Source organism: Chlorocebus sabaeus, chromosome 27 (genome assembly GCF_047675955.1).
Source record: "Chlorocebus sabaeus isolate Y175 chromosome 27, mChlSab1.0.hap1, whole genome shotgun sequence".
NCBI lineage: Eukaryota > Metazoa > Chordata > Mammalia > Primates > Cercopithecidae > Chlorocebus > Chlorocebus sabaeus.
Genome location: NC_132930.1, coordinates 33,196,022 through 33,216,352, shown reverse-complemented (window position 1 = coordinate 33,216,352; position 20,331 = coordinate 33,196,022). Strand labels below are relative to the sequence as shown.

At 45.5% G+C, this 20,331-nt stretch overlaps 1 protein-coding gene across 1 annotated transcript in view; it reads right to left on the bottom strand.

Annotated features, from left to right (window-relative positions):
• The window catches only part of FAM184B (family with sequence similarity 184 member B), a 153,264-nt gene that overhangs the window by 74,775 nt on the left and 58,158 nt on the right, over window positions 1-20,331 (bottom strand). Inside the window, exons 2-3 of the mRNA XM_008017803.3 lie at window positions 1,299-2,051; window positions 98-233 (exon numbers count right to left, since the gene is read on the bottom strand). Of these exons, the coding sequence (XP_008015994.3) occupies window positions 98-233; window positions 1,299-2,051 (889 nt within the window). The remainder of the gene's footprint in view (window positions 1-97; window positions 234-1,298; window positions 2,052-20,331) is intronic.

Below are 20,331 nucleotides of genomic sequence, written 5' to 3'. Positions count from 1 at the left end.
CTCTGCTCCCTTAGCAGGCGTAAGGCTGCCAGTAGCACCAGACCAAGCTGGCAGCTAACCTTGGGTCTTTTAAGGAAATCATTCCAGGGCCTCTCACCTGTCTTCTGGGTCCCACGACACTCCTGCAGCATCATTCTGTCTTTGGCAACAGCCAGCTTCTCCCCAAGTTTTTTTGCAGTGCCTTTCAACTCCGAATTCTCCTGTCGAGCCTCCTTAAGCTGCACATCCAGGTCCTAAACAGACAGCAAGGGTCCCATTTCTCTGGTTATAGCTCTGCATAGAGACATCCTGTGTACATAGAATAGCCATCAGACCTGAAAGGCGGGTATTGCACAGCAGAAGCCCTGAGTCTGTGGAATTCAGTGACCCAGGGCTCATCAAATCCCTCCTCATCCTCTGGTCTTCCTTTAGTGAGGATTAAATGAGATAAAGTGGTTAAAAAAAAAAAATGCTCAGGGAATGTTATAAATGTTAACTGCTTCTACTTTTAGAGATGGGGCTCTGTGCTTTTGTGGGGCTCACATAACTGAATCATCAATGATCCTGCTCTCTATAAACACAAAGTCCTGGGGATTTTAGGGCAGGCAGGTTGCTGTGAAATGAACAGGGGTTTATAGAATCAGGCTGACCTGAGTTCAGACACTGATTAGCCATGTGCCAATGTAGGCTAGTCCTTAAGCCTCTCAATTTTGGTCTTAGCTTCTCATCTATAGACTGTAGGTTTCCAAGTTCTCCAACGTTAGGGACCAAGTCTAACTCACTATGTGTCCCTTGCCCATAGTCCTGGGCCTGGCAGATAGTCAGTGTTCAATAAATATCTGTAGGGTGGGGCGCAGTGGCTCAAACCTGTAATCCCAGAACTTTGGGAGGCTGAGGCAGGTGGATCACCTGAGGTCAGGAGTTGGAGACCAGTCTGGCCAACATAGTGAGACCCCGCCTGTACTAAAAATACAAAAATTAGCTGGGTTGGTGGTGGGCGCCTGTATTCCCAGCTACTAGGGAGGCTGAGGCAGGATAATTGCTTGAACCTGGGAGGTGGAGGTTGCAGTGAGCTGAGATCACACCACTGCACTCCTGCCTGGGAGACAGAGTGAGGCTCCGTCTCAAAAATACACAAACAAACGAATATATATCTATTTTTTTGTGTGGAATGAATGTAGTTGAATTCAATGGAGATAATAGGGCTCACCTCCTTAGAAAGCAAGTGTTTAGCACATTGCCTGACCTATAGCAGGTTCACAATAAGCAGCCCTGCTGATTTATCCCCTTAGGGGTTGTAAGAAGAGATGCTGCTTTACCTGAATCCTCTCCTTCAGCTTCTGGGCGTACTTCTTCAGGTCACTTATCTTGCGGCCTCTGTGCTCCAGGTCTCCTTCCAGCTTCCGGACCTGAGCCTGCAGGGCCGACTCCTGGACCTGGAAGTTCTTGCGGAGGTCCGACTCCTTCTCCTGCCACTGCCACAGAGCCTGGCTCACCGACTGCTGCATGGCCTGCCGGATGGCCTCGTTTTCCCGCTCGTAGGTGGCCTGCAGCTCCTCGGCCTTCCGGGCATAGTCCTTGCTCAGCTGCTGGTTCTCTACTCGCAGCCGCTGCACTTCTAGCAGGACCTCCTGCATCTCCGGGCCCTGGCCTGGCTCTGACTTGGTATCAGGGTTCTCCTGGGGCAGCCGGCCCCGCGGGGGAGCCTCGTGGCTCGTCAGGTGCTGGAGCCTCCTCTCGTAGTCAGCCTTGAGCTCCAGCATTTCCCTGGAGAGCGTGAGGACTCGCTCGGCGTGCTCCGCCTCCACCCTCAGCTCTCTCTCCTTGGTCTCCAACCTGCAGGAGGCCGACTCAGCCAGCGCCTCCTGCGTCAGCCTCTTCTGCAGTTCCAGGGCGCTCTCCAGGGCCTGGATGCGCTGGAGAAGGGCCTCCTCCTCTGCGCAGCCCTGTTCCTGCAGGAGCCTGGCCTTGGTCTCTGCCACCGCATTCTGGAGCTCCTCCTGGTGCGCTTCCCGCAGCGCCTCCATGCTGGCCTCAGCCTCATCCTGGCGGGTGTTCAGGGCATAAATCACCTGCGGGAAAATCAACAGAGCCCAGTTAGGGCGAGGGGGCTGGGGTGTGGGAGGGCTGAGGAGACCAGAGATGCTTCTCCTGCATGGCGGTTGATCTGAACAAGAGGCACCTGAGAAGACGATTTGCGTGGAGGGGATTTATTAGAAACTGTTCCCAGGAGAAGCCAGTGAGAGAGCTGGAAAGTGCTGGAAAGTGCGACAGGGAAGGAGTTGGGCTGGGAGCAGAGAAAAGGGGTGACGTTGCACAAAGGCCCCAAAGAGGGCAGCTTTGGCCGAATTCCAAAGGGGACCTCTGCAGTACGGTGGGAATCCACGGAAGAGTTTTAAAGCAGAGAAGTGATGTCATCTCATTTGTTCAGAAGGAACACTTTGGAATGCAAACCCCCGAACACAACACTTAGAAAACTGGACAGAGGCCAGGCACAGTGGCTAATGGCTGTAATCCCAGCACTTTGAGATGCAGAGGCAGGCAGATCACCTGAGGTCAGGAGTTCGAGGCCAGCCTAGTCAACAGGGCGATCTGGTCTCTACTAAAAGTACAAAAATTAGCTGAGTGTGGTGGCATGCACCTGTAATCCCAGCTACTTGGGAGGCTGAGGCAGGAGAGTAACTTGAACCCAGGAGGCGGAGGTTGCAGCAAGCTGAGATCACGCCATTGCACTCCAGCCAGGGCAAAAAGAATGAAACTCCATCTCAAAAAAAGAAAACAAACAAAAAAACTGGACAGGGTGATATATAAAAAGGCCAGTATAACTTGAAAAGCAGCTAATGTAATACCCCACATCAAGAGTAAAGGACAAAAACCACAGGATTGTCTCAATAGACACAGAAAAAAAAATATTTGACAAAATTCAACATCTTTGCGTGATAAAAAACTTACTCAACAAGCAAGGCACAGAAGGGACTCTTCTCAGCCTCATAAGGCACATCTAGGAAAAGTCCCCAGTTAACACCATACTCAATGGTGTAAGACTGAATGCGTTCCTCGTAGGATCAGGAAGAAGACAAGGATGTCTGTTCTTCCACTTTTAACACAAAAGAAAAAAAAGAATGCTTTCTTTGCTGTGTGAAGAACTGAATGAAGGAAGACAGGAGCACCGTGAGAAGCCCAGGAATCAAGAATGACTCCTAGGATGTTGACCTGAGCCACAGATTGGTGTTTTCTGAAATGGGAAAAACTGTAGGTAGAACAGGTAAGGAGAAGAAAATCGAGAAGTCTAATTTGGACGTTGTAAGTTTGATGTGCCTCCGGATGTACTAGTGGAGACGGCACCAAGGCACACACACAGATAAATATCTGGCGCTCAGAGGAGGGAGCCTGAGCTACAGATGAAGCGGGTGGAGTTGGGAGAGTTTTGTTACTGTTTGCTTGATGAGAGAGTCCAGAACATATCTGTAGGATGATGGGAATGACCCCAGGGAGAATCCAGAAGTTGAAGCCAGGCACAGTGGCTCATGCCTGTAATCCCAGTACTTTGGGAGGCTGAGGCAGGAGGATTACTTGAGCATAAGATTTCGAGACCAGCCTGGGCAACATAGGGAGACCCTGTCTCTACAAAAAAAAAAAAAAAAAAAGCTGGGCGCAGTGGCTCACACCTGTAATCCCAGCACTTTGGGAGGCCGAGGCAGTGGATCACATGGTCAGGAGTTTGAGACCAGCCTGGCCAATATGATGAAACCCCGTCTCTACTAAAACTACAAAAATTAGCCGGGCATGGGGCGGGCGCCTGTACTCCCAGCTATTGGGGAGGCTGAAGGAATCGCTTGAACCCGGGAGGTAGAGGTTGCAGTGAGTAGAGATTGCGCCACTGCACTCCAGCCTGGGCGATAGAGCAAGACACGGTCTCAAAAAAGAAGAAGAAGAAGAAGAAGAAGAAGAAGAAGAAGAAGAAGAAGAAGAAGAAGAAGAAGAAGAAGAAGAAGAAGAGAAGGAGGAGGAGGAGGAGGAGGAGGAGGAGGAGGAGGAGGAGGAAGAAGAAGAAGAAGAAGAAGAAGAAGAAGAAGAAGAAGAAGAAGAAGAAGAAGAAGAAGAAGAAGAAGAAGAAGCAGCAGCAGCAGAAGCAGCAGCAGCAGCAGCAGCAGCAGCAGCAGGGCATGGTGGCACATGCGTGTGGTCTCAGTTACTTGGGAGGCTGAGGTGGGAGGATCACTTGGGCCAGGGGGATTAAGGCTACAGTGAGCCGTGATCATGCCACTGCACTCCAGCCTGGGTGACAGAGTGAGACCCTGTTTCAAAACCAAAACAAACAGAAGTTGAAGCCCCAGGAATAACAGTAGATAATAAAGGGCCAAAATCCCTGAGAAGGGTACCACAGAGACTGGTTTTAAGAGCCATGAGAACACATCCTCAGGGGGATAGGATGGAAGGAAGAGGTGGAGACAGGTGTGTGGCACTTGGGACAGGTGAATGAGGGAGCTCTCACCTTGTAGACATGAGAAGGTGGCTAATTCTACATTCTCAGTGGAATGAGACAAGGTCACTAACAGTGAGCTGAGTTGGAGGACAGGAAGAAAGCATAGAGGTGTGAAGTGTGAGAAGTTGTGAATTCATTTTTAGAACGGGGAAGCCAGTGGTCTACGTTACCATGTGGTATCAGAGGCTGTGTTGACTTACGGTTCTCTCTGCTATACTGTGAGATTTTCCTTAGTCAGGTTCATCTGAATGAGTTCAAAGAAGGACAGGAAGGATGGATGGGTTATTTGGAGTTGGAGTTTTATTTGGTGGGTGTGACAGAAAGAGAAGACAAGGTATTTTCAAGGGCCAACATACTGAAAAGATGGAGCAGAAGCAGGTTTTTGGTGATGACAAGGCCACATGGCAAAGGGAGTGTGTGACTGAGGCCAAGTAGAGGAAAAGATCACTGGAGATAAGGGGGTCAAAGACTGAGAAGTCCAGGGCAAGGTGAACCCCACATGAGATGTCCTCACTGAGAACAATGCAAGAGAAGCTGGGCTGGTGTAGACACCGTGGAGTCAGATGCCAAACACGACACTGGCTCCCTGGGGCATTTACAATCAGAACAGTTTTCCTGAAGACTCTTCACCACCCCCTTTCACACAGATTTACTTTTAGCCTTTGTGGGTTGCTGGTTTTTCCTTATCCATGAGGCTGTCTATTGAACTAGACTCTAACTTCATTGCCAGGTTTCTAACACTGATTCACCCACGGTTTTCAAACTGCACTCCTTGTAGTCTTGAGTTCTCTGATGGAAGTCAGGGCAACATCAGGGAGCCTGGGGGAGGCTGAGCAAGTGGGGACCCCCCATCAACCAGGGAAGAGCTTTCACACTCAGGCTTTCCTAGCATAGAGTTTAGAAAAAAAAAAAAAAAAAAAAAAAAGCTTTGTATGGCTTTAAAAAAGAAAGTCAAAAACTAGAGGCTTAGATGGTAATGAAATAGAAAATAGACCAATCAGGAATAGTATATGAGAGGAAGTTTTGGGTGTCACTGCGTGCCTGTGTGTCTGTGCATGTGTGCATTAATTATAAAATCATCATTGAAGGCCAGATGGCACCACTAGAGGTGACATGTGTAATAGATTTAACAACGGTTTACCTGGAGGCTGCAGATCTTGCAGAAAGAGTGTATGTATATCCAGGACACAGCCTAAGATCTTGTTTTTCCTTGTCTGTGTCTGATACAGCTATCCGTTTTTTGTCTGTCTTCCTCACCAGAATGTAAGCTCCAGGAGAGAGAGGCTTGGTCTTCCTTGTTCATTACTCTCCGTCCCCAGTGCCTGGCTCAAGTGGACACTCTAAAAATTACTATGCGAATGAGTGAAGAAAGGAGTCAGAACTCTATCTTGAAGAATGTAACTCAAAGTGTGAGATGAGTTTGACATCTTGTGAAGCCCTGGGAGAATAAGCACTACTTTGAGAACCACGAATCCAACACTCTGTCACGGACAGAAGAAGGAAGTCCCCTTGTCCTTCCAGGAAGATCCCACAATGAAATGAAGTGCTGTTTCCAAAACTCCGCCCTCTCATCACTTTGTGCACAGGATTTGTCCACTTTTGTTAATTTCTGTGACCTCCTAGTGACTTCCATCCAAGAATATATCTGGAAGCTGAAATTGGTTTCCCATTGGCTATAATTTATGTTAATAGCAAATACCATTTTAATCAAATTTACTATGTGCCTAGCACAGGGATAGGTGCTATATACACATTCCTAATCTCAGAGGATCCTCATGGCAACCCTGAAATTTGGTATTTTTTCTGAGCAAATGAGGTTCGGAGAAGTTCAGTAACTTTTGCGAAGTCCCAGAGATAAGAAGGTTTGAGTAACATTCTGCGCCTGGTGCCACACTGCATCTCACCATCTCAGTCATTTATTCATTCGCAGATTCACTGCACATCTTGGATGTGGCAGCATCTGTGCTGGACACTGGGGTTACATGCTGGCCAATAAGACAACTGAATTTGCAACCTCAGAAATATTACAATTCAGTAGGAGAGTCAAACAAGAAAGTGGAAAGTTTCAATGCACTGTGATGAGTCCTAGGAGAGGATTCATCACCAGTTACTATGGAAACACAGAGGAAGCAGTCTGGGAGGAAAGAAGACTTCCCAGAAAAAAGTGGGCCTTGCCTCCTCATCCTTGGGGTGAACAATCCCCTTTTCCATGTCAAGCTGCACATAGACAAGAACAATATCACTTATTTGGGCTGCTCAGTAGCACTTGGTATAAAGTTGAGTATACAGTTGGTTCATAGTAAGTATCTGCTGTGGGGCTACTGTAAGTCATCAAGGATTCACGCTTTCCTTCCACGTGAAGAGCTACTGCAGAGCAGCCACTGAGCAGAGGCCCCATTTCCTAGCTCCCTGCATTTAGGTGAGGTCCTATGCCTGGTGATTGCCAATGGAATTTGGGTAGATGGGGTGATGTGTGTCATCCTGGGGCCAATGTGGGGAAATTAAGAAGGGCTCATGTTCTTTCCATAGTTTCTTTTTCATCTGCAAACTTAATTAGGAGTCAGAGGCCTTAGAGGAAGGCAGAGTTCAAGATGGAAAGCATCCGAGCCCTGAAGGACCAGGGAGAAGGCCACCTACTCCCTCAGGAACACTGTCATCGATCTTTACATCAATAACGACCGTGCTGAGCCTCTGACATCTTGGCATTTATCTGTAACAGCATCTATTAGTATCTGTTCGGGGTTCCCGAGACTAGCTCCAGGTTTAACCACTCATTAGAGGACTCGGAGGACTCAGTATATAGCCATGCTCAGGGCTATGATTTATGACAGTGAAAGGTACAAACAAAATCAGCTAAAAGGAAACATGCATGGGATGGAATCTGGAGGAAATCTAGGGGCAAGCTTCCAAAGTGCCCACTCAAAATTAACACAAAATCAGATTCAGGGTGGGGGTAGCAGAGAGGGTACCACACGGTGGGCTCACAATGTCTAAGGGCACTTTAGCACATTTACATGGAGCCACAGTGTCTGGCAACCAAAGTCCCCAAATCCAACAAAATGTGGTATCCCTTGTGGACACCAAGGATCTGCCCGAACTGTTCTGTTAGGCTGAAATCTGGTAAATGGCTCCTTACCTCCCCCTCCCCTCACCCCCCTGCCCAGGTTACTCATATATCCTTTCAGGGATAATGTGTGCATAAAAAAGAATGTTATGTTATATACTCCATATCACATTTTTCACCGTCTTTTATACACATACACATTCATCTGCACCTTGATTTTTTTAAACTTCGTAATAGATTTTGGAGACCATGCTATTTCTGTAAGCACTAAGGAAATTAGCGTTGGGGCCAGGTGCAGTGGCTCATGCCTGTAATCCCAGCACTTCGAGAGGCCAAGGTGGGCAGATTGCTTGAGGTCAGGAGTTTGAGACCAGCCTGGCCAACATGGTGAAACCCCGTCTCCATTAAAAATTAAAAAATTAGCTGTGCATGGTGCTGCGCACCTGTAACCTCAGCTACTTGGGAGGCTGAGGCAGGAGAATCACTGGAACCTGGGAGGTGGAGGTTGCAGTGAGTCAAGACCATGCCACTGTCACTCCAACCTAGATGACAGAGTGACACTCTGTCTCCAAAAACAAAAACAAACAAAAAAATGAAATTAATGTGGTCAAAAGACACAAAATTTCAGTTAAAGGAACAAGTTCAAGAGATCTATCATGTAGCACAGTGACTGCAGTTAATAACAATACACTGTATATTTGAAAATTGCTAAGAGAGCAGATTTTAAGTGTTCTCATCACAAAAAATGATAAGCATGTGAGGTCATGCATATGTTAAATAGCCTGATTTATCCACTCCATCACATATGTATACACCAAAACATCATGCTGGAAACCATAAATTTCCAGCATGTAATTTCCAGTATGTAATTTTTACTTGTCAGTTAAAAAGAAAAGAGATATCACATTTTAATTTTTGGCTGCTTCATGTGCCATTGTGTAAGCTATAATTTATTTCTCTGCCTCCTCCTGAGAGCCATTAAGTCATTTTCTGTGGGAGATTATCGACATGTTTCTCATTTCACTGTTAATAAGCAACATTTTCTTTACTCTTTTTTCCATCTCTGCCAGTAAGCCTGAAGTCTGCTTTTTTGCTTATAAATGCAACTAATAAAATTCCAATAATAAAATAATAAAATTCCAATGGCCTTAAAAAACTCATCTTCACAATTAATACAGGAGCCTCAGAAAGAGATGAAAGAGGAAGGAGGACAAGATACCTGCCATCTTGTGTCATAAAACTAGCTCAAAGAATGTTGAGAATGCCTGCAAGCATCCAGTGTGTCTTCCTGTGCAACGTGGGGATGTGTGCAAGTGTTCATGACTGACCATGCAAGGGCACTCCTGGGACTGCTCCCCGGGACATGTGCTTACTCTTACCACATCCTCTCTTTTTTCCACCCTCTCCACTCCCTTCCCCTCATTCTATACTTGTTCTCTGAGCTTGACCCTTTTTCCTCTCCTAGGTTTTTGTTTGTTTGTTTGTTTGTTTTTTGACAGACAGGGTCTCTCTTTATGTCCCAGACTGCAGTGCAGTGGTGTCATTATGGCTCACTGCAGCCTTGACCTCCCGGGCTCAAGTGATCCTCCTACCTCAGCCTCCTGAGTACCTGGGATTACAGGTGCATACCACCATGCCTGGATTATTATTTCATTTTATTTTTTAGAGACAGGGTCTCATTATGTTGCCCAGGTTTGTCTCGAACTTCTAGGCTCAAGTGATCTGCCCGCCTCAGCCTCCAACAGTGCTGGGATTATAGGTGTGAGTCACCGCGCCCAGCCCTCTCCCAGGTTGACAGTCTCTTTTCATCTCAACATCTGTCCTTTTTTAGCCTGTCCCTCATGGTCAATCATTTCAATTACATTCTTGTTGACATCTTCAAATCCCCTGCTCAGCTCATCTTTAGCCTTGCATTTTTGGCATTCTCAATACCAGAGTTTACCTTTTATTTTATTTTATTTTATTTTATCTTATTTTCTCCCTCTGTCTTCCAGGCTGAAGTGCAGTGGTTCTTCACTGCAACCTCTGCTTCCTGGGTCCAAGCGAGTCTCCTGCCTCAGTCTCCTGAGTAGCTGGGACTACAGGTGCATGCCACCATACCTGGCTAGTTTTTTTGTATTTTTAGTAAAGATGGGGTTTCACCATGTTGGCCAGGCTGGTCTCGAACTCCTGACCTCAGGTGATCCACCTGCCTTGGCCTCCCAAAGTGCTGGGATTACCAGTGTGTGGCACCGCACCCTGCCCAGAACTTATCTATTAAAATGTGCTCAAGTTATTTCACTTCTCTGATCCTCAGTTTTCTTGCCTGTAAAATAGAGAGAATCCAGGCCTGGTTTTTGTGAGGATCAAATAGGATTATATATCTTAGGTGTCTGGCACGTAGTAAGTACTTATTAAACATTTCTTCCTTCCCTCTTCTCTCACCCCATCTCCTCCAAAGGAAGGGTCCCATGTTTTAGAGACACAATCTCCTCCAGCTTGTTCTGAGCGTTTGAAATCATTGAGCAGATTTTGAGTGGCCTGCTCTTCTCCTGGGCTTCATGCCTCGCAAGTTGCTTGGCAAATCTTCTGCCATCTGCTTGCTTGCTTTCACTCACCACTTTCTAGACTGGAACATCAGACTGTTCCAGGCCTCATATATAAACCCACCTCCTACGGGGGAGGCTGACTTCAGAATCCATCAAGGCACATAAATAATTGAGCAGCCAAGAGAAATTCTGAGCAAGTCAAAACGACTTCCTAAGAGTTTTAGAAATCCACTGCTGATGCATTGACTTCAGAGGAGATTTCAGCAGAGGCCTGTTAGGGTCGTAGAGGTTGAGTGTTGTAGGTTTAACAAGGCTCTAATTAACGGCTTTTGAACATCAGATCCTGATTAAAGTTTTCATCAAGTTGGGCAGCAGGAATCAGAATTGAAATGAAAATGAAAAAAAAGGACATAATATCTGTTGAGGGCCCAGAGTATGACATTCACTGGGCCAGATAATTTACATGTGTCTTTTCAATTAATCTATTTAGGTTGGTGCAAAAGTAATCGTGGTAGTCACAAAAAGTAATGGCGAAAACCATGATTACTTTTAAACCAACCTAATAACAATTCTACGAAGTGAATGTTTTTATGCTTAGCCTTATTTTACAGACGAGGCTAACTTCATATGTAGGGGTAATGTAATAGAACTCCACCTTTTTCTAGCTGTGTGGCCTTCAGTAAGTTACTGAAACTGAGTCTCAGTTACCTTATTCATGTTTGGAGATTAAATGACATTATGAACCAAAAATGCTTCACAGCACTCTTAAGCACTTAACCCTTCTTAGGCACTTAAGAAATGTCATTAGTTATGATTTTTACTATTATTGGTATTACTGCCAGAAGTCATTGAACTAAAAAGTGAGAGTGTTGGGATTCAAATCCAATTCCTTCTGGGTCCAAAGTTGAAAGAGTAGAATCATACCTTGTTTAGAAAAAAAAGCTGGTAATATGGTTTTTTCTCCATGATTTTGCAGCATTTCCTATATGCCTAGCATGATACTCGGCATTGGAAAAACGGAACACATAAGACCATTCTGTTGAGGGGCTTATAGAGTAGTAGAGTGTGGCAGACTATATTATTTGTCCATATAATAATCTTCCCCCTTTCTTTCCCCCTCCTTGCAGTGGTCTGTGGCTGGCATTTATTTGTCTTCCCTATTGATGTTGAACTTGGCTGTGTGACTTGCTTTGGCCAAGGGAATGCGAGTGGACGTGTTGCAAGCAAAGGCTTTTGATATGTTTATGTGCTGTGGCTTGCCCTCTTGCGCTTCTACCACTTGCTACAAGAAAAGCCCGTGCTGGGTACCCATGGGTCCCAGAATGAGAGACATGGAGCAGGCTGGACCCCACCCCGGAGTGTGGAATGCAACTGGCTCAGCCAAACCCAGCTGAAAGCAGCTGAACAGCAGCGAAGCTGAGCAGGAAATAACTCACTGCTGTAGCCATTGAGATTTAGAGTTGTTTGTTACACAGCATTATTGCAGGAACATCTGCCTAATACACCAAGCGAGATAGAAAAGAAAGCCAATTTGTATGTACAGTAGTCATCCCTTGTCTGAGGGGGACACCTTCCAAGATGTCCACTGGATGTCTGAAAGCTTGGATAGTACAACCCCTATAGACACTATGTGTTTTCCTATACATAAGTACATACCTGTGATAAGGCTTAATTTATAAATTAGGCACAATAAGAGGTTAACAGCAATCACTAGTAATAAAATAGAACAATTATAACAATGTGCTAGCATCACTGCTCTTGAGCTTTGGGGCCATTATGGGGTAAAAATAAGGCTTACTTACTTGAAAACAAGCACTGCAACAGTTGATCTGATAATCGAGACAGCTACTAGTGACTAATGGGCAGGTAGGGACTACAGTGCCGATACTCTGGACAAGGGGATGATTCACATCCCAGGAGGGACAGAGGAGGATGGCACAAGATTTAATTATGCTACTCACAACAACAAACAATTTAAAACTTATGAATTGTTTATTTCTGGAATTTTCCATTTAATATTTTCAGGCCTTCTTGGTTCACCTTCGGTAACTAAAACCTTGGAAAGCAAAAACACAGAAAAAAAGGGACTACTGTCTAGAGGTATTTCAAGTACTTTGCTAGAAGTCTGTGGTGGGCAGAGAAAGACACAGGGGAGAAAAGGATCACATTGCTCCAGTAACCCCCCACCCTTTTCTCCTTCATTACCATTAGCGGATCACTCCCATCAACACATAAATGTGCTGTAATTTTTATCATGAACAAAAATCTTTATTTTAACCCCACATTCTCCATTTTTCTACACCCCCCCACCTTTTTTTTGAGACAAAGTCTTGCTCTGTTGCCCAGGCTGGAGTGTAGTGGTGCAGTCTTGGCTCACTGCAAGCTCCACCTCCCGGGTTCACACCATTCTCCTGCCTCAGCCTCCCGAGTAGCTGGGACTACAGGCGCTCGCCACCACACCCGGCTAATTTTTTGTATTTTTAGTAGAAATAGGGTTTCACAATGTTAGCCAGGATGGTCTCGATCTCCTGACCTCATGATCTGCCCGCCTCAGCCTCCCAAAGTACTGGGATTACAGGCATGAGCCACCGCGCCTGGCCTTTTCTACACCCCTTTATAGCAAACTCCTCAAATACCCTTTATAACCATTGTTACTAATTTCTCAACTTCCCTATTCCTCTTGAATTATCTCCAATCAGGCTTTTACACCAACTAATCCACTCAAACAGCTCATCAGAGTCACTAGTGATCTCCACGTTACTAAAACAATAGCCAGTTCTCAGTCTTCATCTGTTCAACTTTTCAGCAGCATTAGAGCTAATGAATCACTCCCTCTTCTCGAAACATTGTCTTCACTTGGCTTCCACAATACAACATACTCCTACTGACTGCTGACCACTCCTTCTCATCTCTTTGGCTAGTTACATCCTCCACAACTCCCAACCTTCACATAGGAGTGCCCCAGAGCGTTAGCCTCAGACTGTTTCTATTCTTTTGCAAAATTTCCCTTGGGATACCACTCAATTCCATGATTGAATGCATTCTCTATTTGCTAATGACTCCCAAATTTATATGACCAGGCTGGACTTGCCACCTGAACATCAGACTCATGTATTCTGTTGCTTACCAATATCTCTACTTGGATATTGAACGTGCAGCTCAAATTTAATTCTGGATTTTTCCTTTAATACCTGCTCTTCCCACAATATTCCTCATCTCATTTCACAGCAACTCCCTTCTTTCAATTGCTGACGTGGAAAGTTTTAGAATCAACACATAAGCACATGAAAGGATGCTCAACATCTTTAATCATTAGGGAAATGCAGCTCAAAACCACAATGAGATAGCATTTCATGCTCATTAGAACGGCTATCATCACAAAAAGAGAAGTGTTAGTGAGGATGTGGAAAAATCGGAGCCCCTGTACATTGCTGGTGGGAATGTAAAATGGTGTAGCCACTGTGGAAAACAGCATGGTGGTTCCTCAAAAAATTAAACATAGGGCCGGACGCGGTGGCTCACGTCTGTAATCCTAGCACTTTGGGAGGCCAAGGAGGGCAGATCACGAGGTCAGGAGTTCGAGACCATCCCGGCCAACATGGTGAAACCCTGTCTCTACTAAAAATGCAAAATTAGCTGGGCGTGGTGGTACACCCCTGTGGTCCTAGCTGCTCGGGAGGCTGAGGCAGAAGAATCGCTTGAACCAGGAAGTCAGAGGTTGCAGTGAGCCGAGATCAAGCCACTGCACTCCAGCCTGGTGACAGAGCAAGACTTTGTCTAAAAAAAAAAAAAAAGAAAAAGAAATTAAACATAAAATTTCATATGATCTGGTAATTCCATTTGCTTATCTAAAATATAAATTACACGCAGGTGAAAAAGATTGCAGAGTTCACTACCAGATCCCCAAAGAGTGGCTGGCTTATGGAAAGGACCCTAATATTTGTTGAATGAATAAAAATTCTCTTCGCCCTAGCAGAAAGGGCATCCGAGAGCAGAGGATACCCAAGTTGGGTTTGGAAAGGTGAGCAAATGTCAGCCAGGTGGACAGGAAGGGGAAGAAACTACTGGTAAGGGAAGTACCAAGAGCAGGAAGAAGCGCAAAGGCATGACATAGAGTAGACTGTGAGGACGTGCAACGGGCGTCCTCCGGGGCAGAGCTGGGGCGAAGGGCATTGGCAGGGAAGAGGAGCGCACCATGACACGATGCTGGACAGGTGGGCAGGGGTCAGACACTCACAAGTCCAGCATCCATGTTAGGGATTGCTGACTTTGTCCTGTTTGCTAGCACGTGGTGATCATGCAGACTTTCAGGCCCTGCCCCAGACAGCCTGATGTGGAGAGTCTGGGGGAGGTCCCGAGATCTGCATTTTTAACATTCCCTTGCAATGGGCCTAAGTTCTGAAAGCCAGATGGGTGCATACTTTGGAGACCTGTGGTATGTGTTCCATACAGGAGGTTTCTCTCATGAGATTTGGCCTCTTGGGAGCTAGGGGGAATAACACTGCATCTCTGGAATCGTTGCAGAGAGCAGTCTGGATGCGATGCGGGCAGGAAGAAGAGTTAAGGAAGGGGCCAGGGGAGGGAGTTTGGGCTAGAGAACTGTCCATGAGGAGGAGTGGCAGGGCCAGTGACTCACTAGGTGTGGAGAGGGGGAGAGGGAAGAGTGTAGAGGATGCTGCAGCTTGCGTGACTGAGGGGATGGCTATCCCACTTCTACTGGGAAGTAGAGCTTCCTGGGATTGTGGGACACCAAAAGGCCACGGTCACTGCTCTTGACTCAGATCCCTGCACACAGAGCGGAGCTTCAGTGTTCTGGGGACCAAGTCAGAAAAGAGGACTAACTAAACCGCCAGAAGGAAGCCCTGGATTCGGGTGCTGAGAGGCCTGGGGAGAGCAGCGGTTGTGTGGTTGCTGAAACTTCCTTTAGGAAAACAGCCTCAAACAGGTCCCAAACAAGGCTGGGCTCCTTCCAGCAAATGAGCTTGGAATGGATTTCTAGATAGATCCAAAACGCTAATTAAAATCTCATCATTGCTCATCAGAGAGCCGTTGCTAGGCGCCTAGCTGCACATGGCATTGAACTGTGAGACATCAGCTTCTGAGTAATTGAAACCCAACTGTTCTCCAAACCAATTTAGGCTGAGACTTAGCTGAAAGATGAGGGTGGGCTCCCAGGAAGGTTCTTAATGAGATCCCCTCCATTTACAGACCCAGTCCAACCCTCACACAGAACACAGGCCTGGACTCTCTCCCAGGGAGCCTCCACACTGCATAAGATGGGGGTCTGGAAAGGGATCATCTTGTTTATTTCAAATCTTGAATGACTTGCTTAGAGTTTTTTAGAAAGTGCCCTTGTTTGGCCAGCGTGGTTAATAGATACGTGTATGTGTGAAGGATATTTTTTTATGAATAAAAACAATACAAATAAATCTTAACACTTTTCACAGGAAATATTTTGAGAGAGAATTAATCCAAGCAGGAGCATCAAACCCTATAATCATGCATACAAATGGAATTCCAAAAATTCTAATGCAGACAGAGCAGCTCTTCAAGTTCACCTGTTTAGATGCCGATTTTACATATTCAAATCCTGAAAGCAGCTTTTGTGTGCAGATCTAAATAGACATGCATATCCGTTTTTCCATATGAATGGTATAACAATGTGTGCTACCATTATTTTTACATAGCATTTTCCGGTTCACCAAGCAACTTTACAAGGTAAACCCCACAGCATGATAAATATAAATATATTGAATGCTTGTTCTACATGAATTTTTACTTTTGCCACTATTCTCAGCAGAGAAAAATTTCTTTAACTATTTTCCAGTTCATTTATTGTAACTTCTGCAAAATCCTCAAATAAACAGTATGCTTCAAGTTCTATTATTGTCCAAACAACACCGTTACAAAACCCAAACATCCATTTATGATACTCAGGTCACCTTTGCCAATTGTCTTCCCAGCAATGGCTGAATTTCTGTGCTCTGACTGCACGTGGCCTTGAGTATAGCAGCAGGTAGTTTTGCTAATGATTCGGTTGAATTCTTAGTTTATGGGTTATGGGTCAGATGCTTCTCACTTAACCTGAACATCAGAAATGGAAATGCCACACTGGGTCCAGTCCACAGCCATCTTTTGTCTCTGACTCATGCTCTCAGTAGTGTCTGTATACAGTCCATGACAGCCTGCCAGGCCAGGGAGAAAGGGGACATACAATAGAGGAGTCCTAGGAAGGGTGGTCTGGAGGAAATGATTCCAGAAATGTCTAGGCAGGACAGGGAGCAAGCTTGCCCCCCACTTTACACAGCCAAATGTTCTTACTGTTGCTGTGATGTTCATTCCCAGAAGAGCTTTATGCAAGGTCGAATTCAAGAGCTCATTTCTGAAAGCATAGAGTGCCTGCCACCACATGACTTCTGTTGTTTGTGCTCTGTGGTTCCCTGTCTGCTGGATGGAAGCTTCGGGTAGTACGTCATCACATCCGGGGCAGCAAGACTCTCTTAAACAAGGTAAAATCTTGTTCCAAGTTTGTTTCAAAATCACACATGCCACCACTATACAATTTATCCATGTAATCAAAAACCACTTGCACCCCTGAAGCTAATGAAATTTTTTAAAAAGAGGGAAGCAAACAAACAAACAAAATCACACACATGCGCACACACACACTCTTACATACACATGCATATATATCGACAAAGGAAAAGGTCAAGGATACACCAAAACGTGACCAAGAATATGCCAAAACATGACCGTGGTTATCTTTAGATGGTAAGATTATAGGTGATCAATTTCTCTTCTTCTTTTTGTTTTTATGCATTTCCTAATTTTTCTATGATGCACATGCACTTCAATTATCATCGAGTTTCATTTATTAAGGCTAAAGATATACCATCAAAATACTCTCCATCAGTTAATCCACAAGTACATAAGCCCGGGACATAGCCCTGGGAGGAGAAACAGATCCTGACAAGGAAGGGCCAAGTCCTGAGGCCTCCCTTGAGGGATTTGGCTCTGGCTGTGCTGTGCCCACCTGGTTGGAGAGAAATCAAAATTGGTCTGTTTTAGTCTGAGCAGCCCAATGACAGTAAACGTGTTGTCTCTTCCACCAGAAACTTGGTTCCATGGAGGAAAAGAGTTTGAGAGAGTCTTGCTGCTGCTGATGTAATGAGGTGCTACCTGGAGCTTCCATCCAGCAGGCAGGGAACTACACGGCACAAACAACAGAAGCCATGTGGTGGCAGGCACTCTGCGCTTGCACAAATGAGCTCCTCAATTCGACCTTGCATAAAGCTCTTCTGAGAATGAATGTCACAACAACAGTAAGAAGATTTGGCTTTGTAAAGTGGAGGGCAAGCTTGCTCTCTGTCCTGCCTAAATATTTCTGGAATCATTTCCTCCAGACCACCCTTCCTAGGACTCCTGTATTCTATATCCCTTCTCTCCCTCGCCTGGCTAGAGTGTTCTTTCTAAATCGAAGGGCTGACTACAAGACAGTCTTGCTCAATACTCCATGGAGACTCCTCATCCACCGCAGGAGTGGCTCTCAATCTCCATCTGCCTCCACATAGCTGAGGGTAAGGCCTGGTCTCTGGGGGACTCATCGCTGCAGAACCTGCTGGCTTTGTGAGGCAGGGTCATGACTTAGTCACCTTTGTGTCCCAGTGGCAAACATAGGGTCAGGCAATGTGCAGGCACACGGCAGGTCCTCAGGGACAGGAACTGGCAGGGACTGTTTGTTACTCAGTACTGTATCCTCACTACCAAGCAGAACCCTGGTCCAGGATTCAGCAGATGGTAAGTGAATGAGTGAATAAATGATGAAAAAATGAATGAAGAATTCTGTATGACAGAGAGGAGACACCATTCAGATGTGTTATGTGCAAGTGGATTTATGCGGTGCTGCCTGGTGAAAAGAGGCATGTAATTATTATCACCACTTAGCAGATTTAAGAAATGCAAGTTTTCTCATCCCAGATACCAACGTCAAAAAGTAATGGAAACTACTCTTTCACAAACATCTAATAGCACCAAATATGTGTCAAGTCCTGAATCTAGGGCTGTTTTCACTCAGTTCAAATCTGGTAGCTGTCTTTAGGGTCACACACACTCCTATTAGCACATTTGAAGGTGAGAGTCTGGGAAGTTGCCAGTGTGGGTTGGATAATAGGGTTAAGTGTAAAGTCATCTCCATTTTCGCTAACGTTGACAGGCTCCCTTTTTCTTGGCTGAGTTCCCTGAGCCAGTCGTATATCGTCTGTCAGTACTGGAAGGCAGAAAGTGGCATTTAGTACATATTCCCGAAAGTCTTTCCTTGGCTCTTTAAAAAGAAAGGCCCAGGGGTTGGGGCATAATGCCCTCTCAGCATGGCTTGGCCAGATTCTTCTTGTCCAGTGAAATTCTGTGAGATTCCTTTTAAAATAATTATGTTTTAGCAACCAAATCCCATATATGTACGAATTTACTAATTAAAACTCTTCTCTATACAAAACCAGATTCCCAAATCCACTAGCTTGGGTTAAAGGAAATGTGTTGGCTCATATACCTGAAAAGCCCAAACCCAGGGCTAGCTCCAGACATGAGCTCTTAAATGATGTCTTTTTGTTTTGTTTGGTTTTGGTTTTTTTGAGACAGAGTTTCACCCTTGTTGACCAGGATGGAGTGCCATGGCCTGATCTCAGCTCACTACAACCTCTGCCTCGTGGGTTCAAGTGACTCTTGTGCCTCAGCCTTCTGAGTAGCTGGGATTACAGGCATGTGCCATCACACTTGGCTAATTTTTGTATTTTTAGTAGAGATGGAGTTTCACCATGTTGGTCAGGCTGGTCTCGAATTCCTGACCTCAGGTGATCCACCCGTCTCGGTCTCCCAAAATATTGGGATTACAGGCTTGAGCCACTGTGCCCAGCCAAATGATGTCATTTTGACTCTACCTTTCCCCATCCCATAGTTTTGCTTTCCTCTGAGTTGGCTTTATTCCTTGGTAGGCTCTTGACAAGGTAGTCACAGGCAGCTTCAGGATTTTATTTTCCCAGCTTAGCATGCTCCAGGAAAGAGAGCACCTCTTTGTCAACAGTCCCAACAAAAGCTTCAAAGCTAACTCCATCCATCTGGCTAGGGTCATGGATCTAACGCTGATGGATCCCTGTGGCCAATGGGATAGAATATTCTGACTGGCTAATTTCAGGTTGCATGGGATCCAGGAGAACGGGGTTGACATGCCACAATCACACAGAATGAAGACTGAGTCAGGGTACCTGCTCAGTATCTCAAAGGAAATTAGAAACCTGGTGCCAAGACACACATAGATGCTGTGTCAGTAAGAACAGATACATGCTACAGCCAACATTCCTGACCCTTCTGAGTAAACACAGTGTGACTCACTGAACACCAACTTCAGAACTGGAGGAGACAGAACAAAAGATTAGGACTCAGTCCCTACTCTCACATAGGACATGAGAAGGACATGTACAGACACAGCATCATGCAAAACCTCCAGGCAGAAAGATGGGACAGGATGAAGACTATGCAGGACACCAGAAGAGGCACCAGGCCAGCCGACAAGAGACCTGAGTCCCAAGACCCAGCTCTGTCCCTCTCAAGCAGTGTGACGTTAGGCAAGTCCTACAGTCTCTCTGAGAAAACTAAGTTTCCTTTCCTAATGTATGAGTCTGTTCTCACACTACTATAAAGATACTAGCTGAGACTGGAGAATTTATAAACAAAAGAGGTTTAATTGACTCACAGTTCTGCATGGCTGGGGAGGGCCTCAGGAAACTCACAATCATGGCAGAAGGTGAAGGGGAAGCAGGCAACTTCTTCACAAGGTGGCAGGGGAGAGAGAGTGAGTTCAGGGGAAATTGCCACTTTTAAATCATCAGATCTTGTGAGAACTCCTTCATTTTTCAAATCAACAGAACTCATGAGAACTCACAATCATGAGAACAGCATGGGGAAGACCACCCCCATGATCCAACCACTTCCCACCAAGTCCTTCCCTTGACATATGCGGATTACAATTCGAGAGGAGATTTGGGTGGGGACACAGAGTCAAACCATATCACCTAATGAAATGGTCAGACTAACCTGATATTTCCCAAAGGGAATGAAAGGGACAAAGGGTCAAATAAGCCTGGGGAGTGTTTGGTTAGCTCTGTTATAAAGACATTTGCTTAACTGTCTTTACCCCAGCAGTTGGCCATTGAGTTCTTATTTTTAAAAATAAAATTACAATGAGTCCAGGCATGATGGTTCACACTTGTAATCCCAGCACT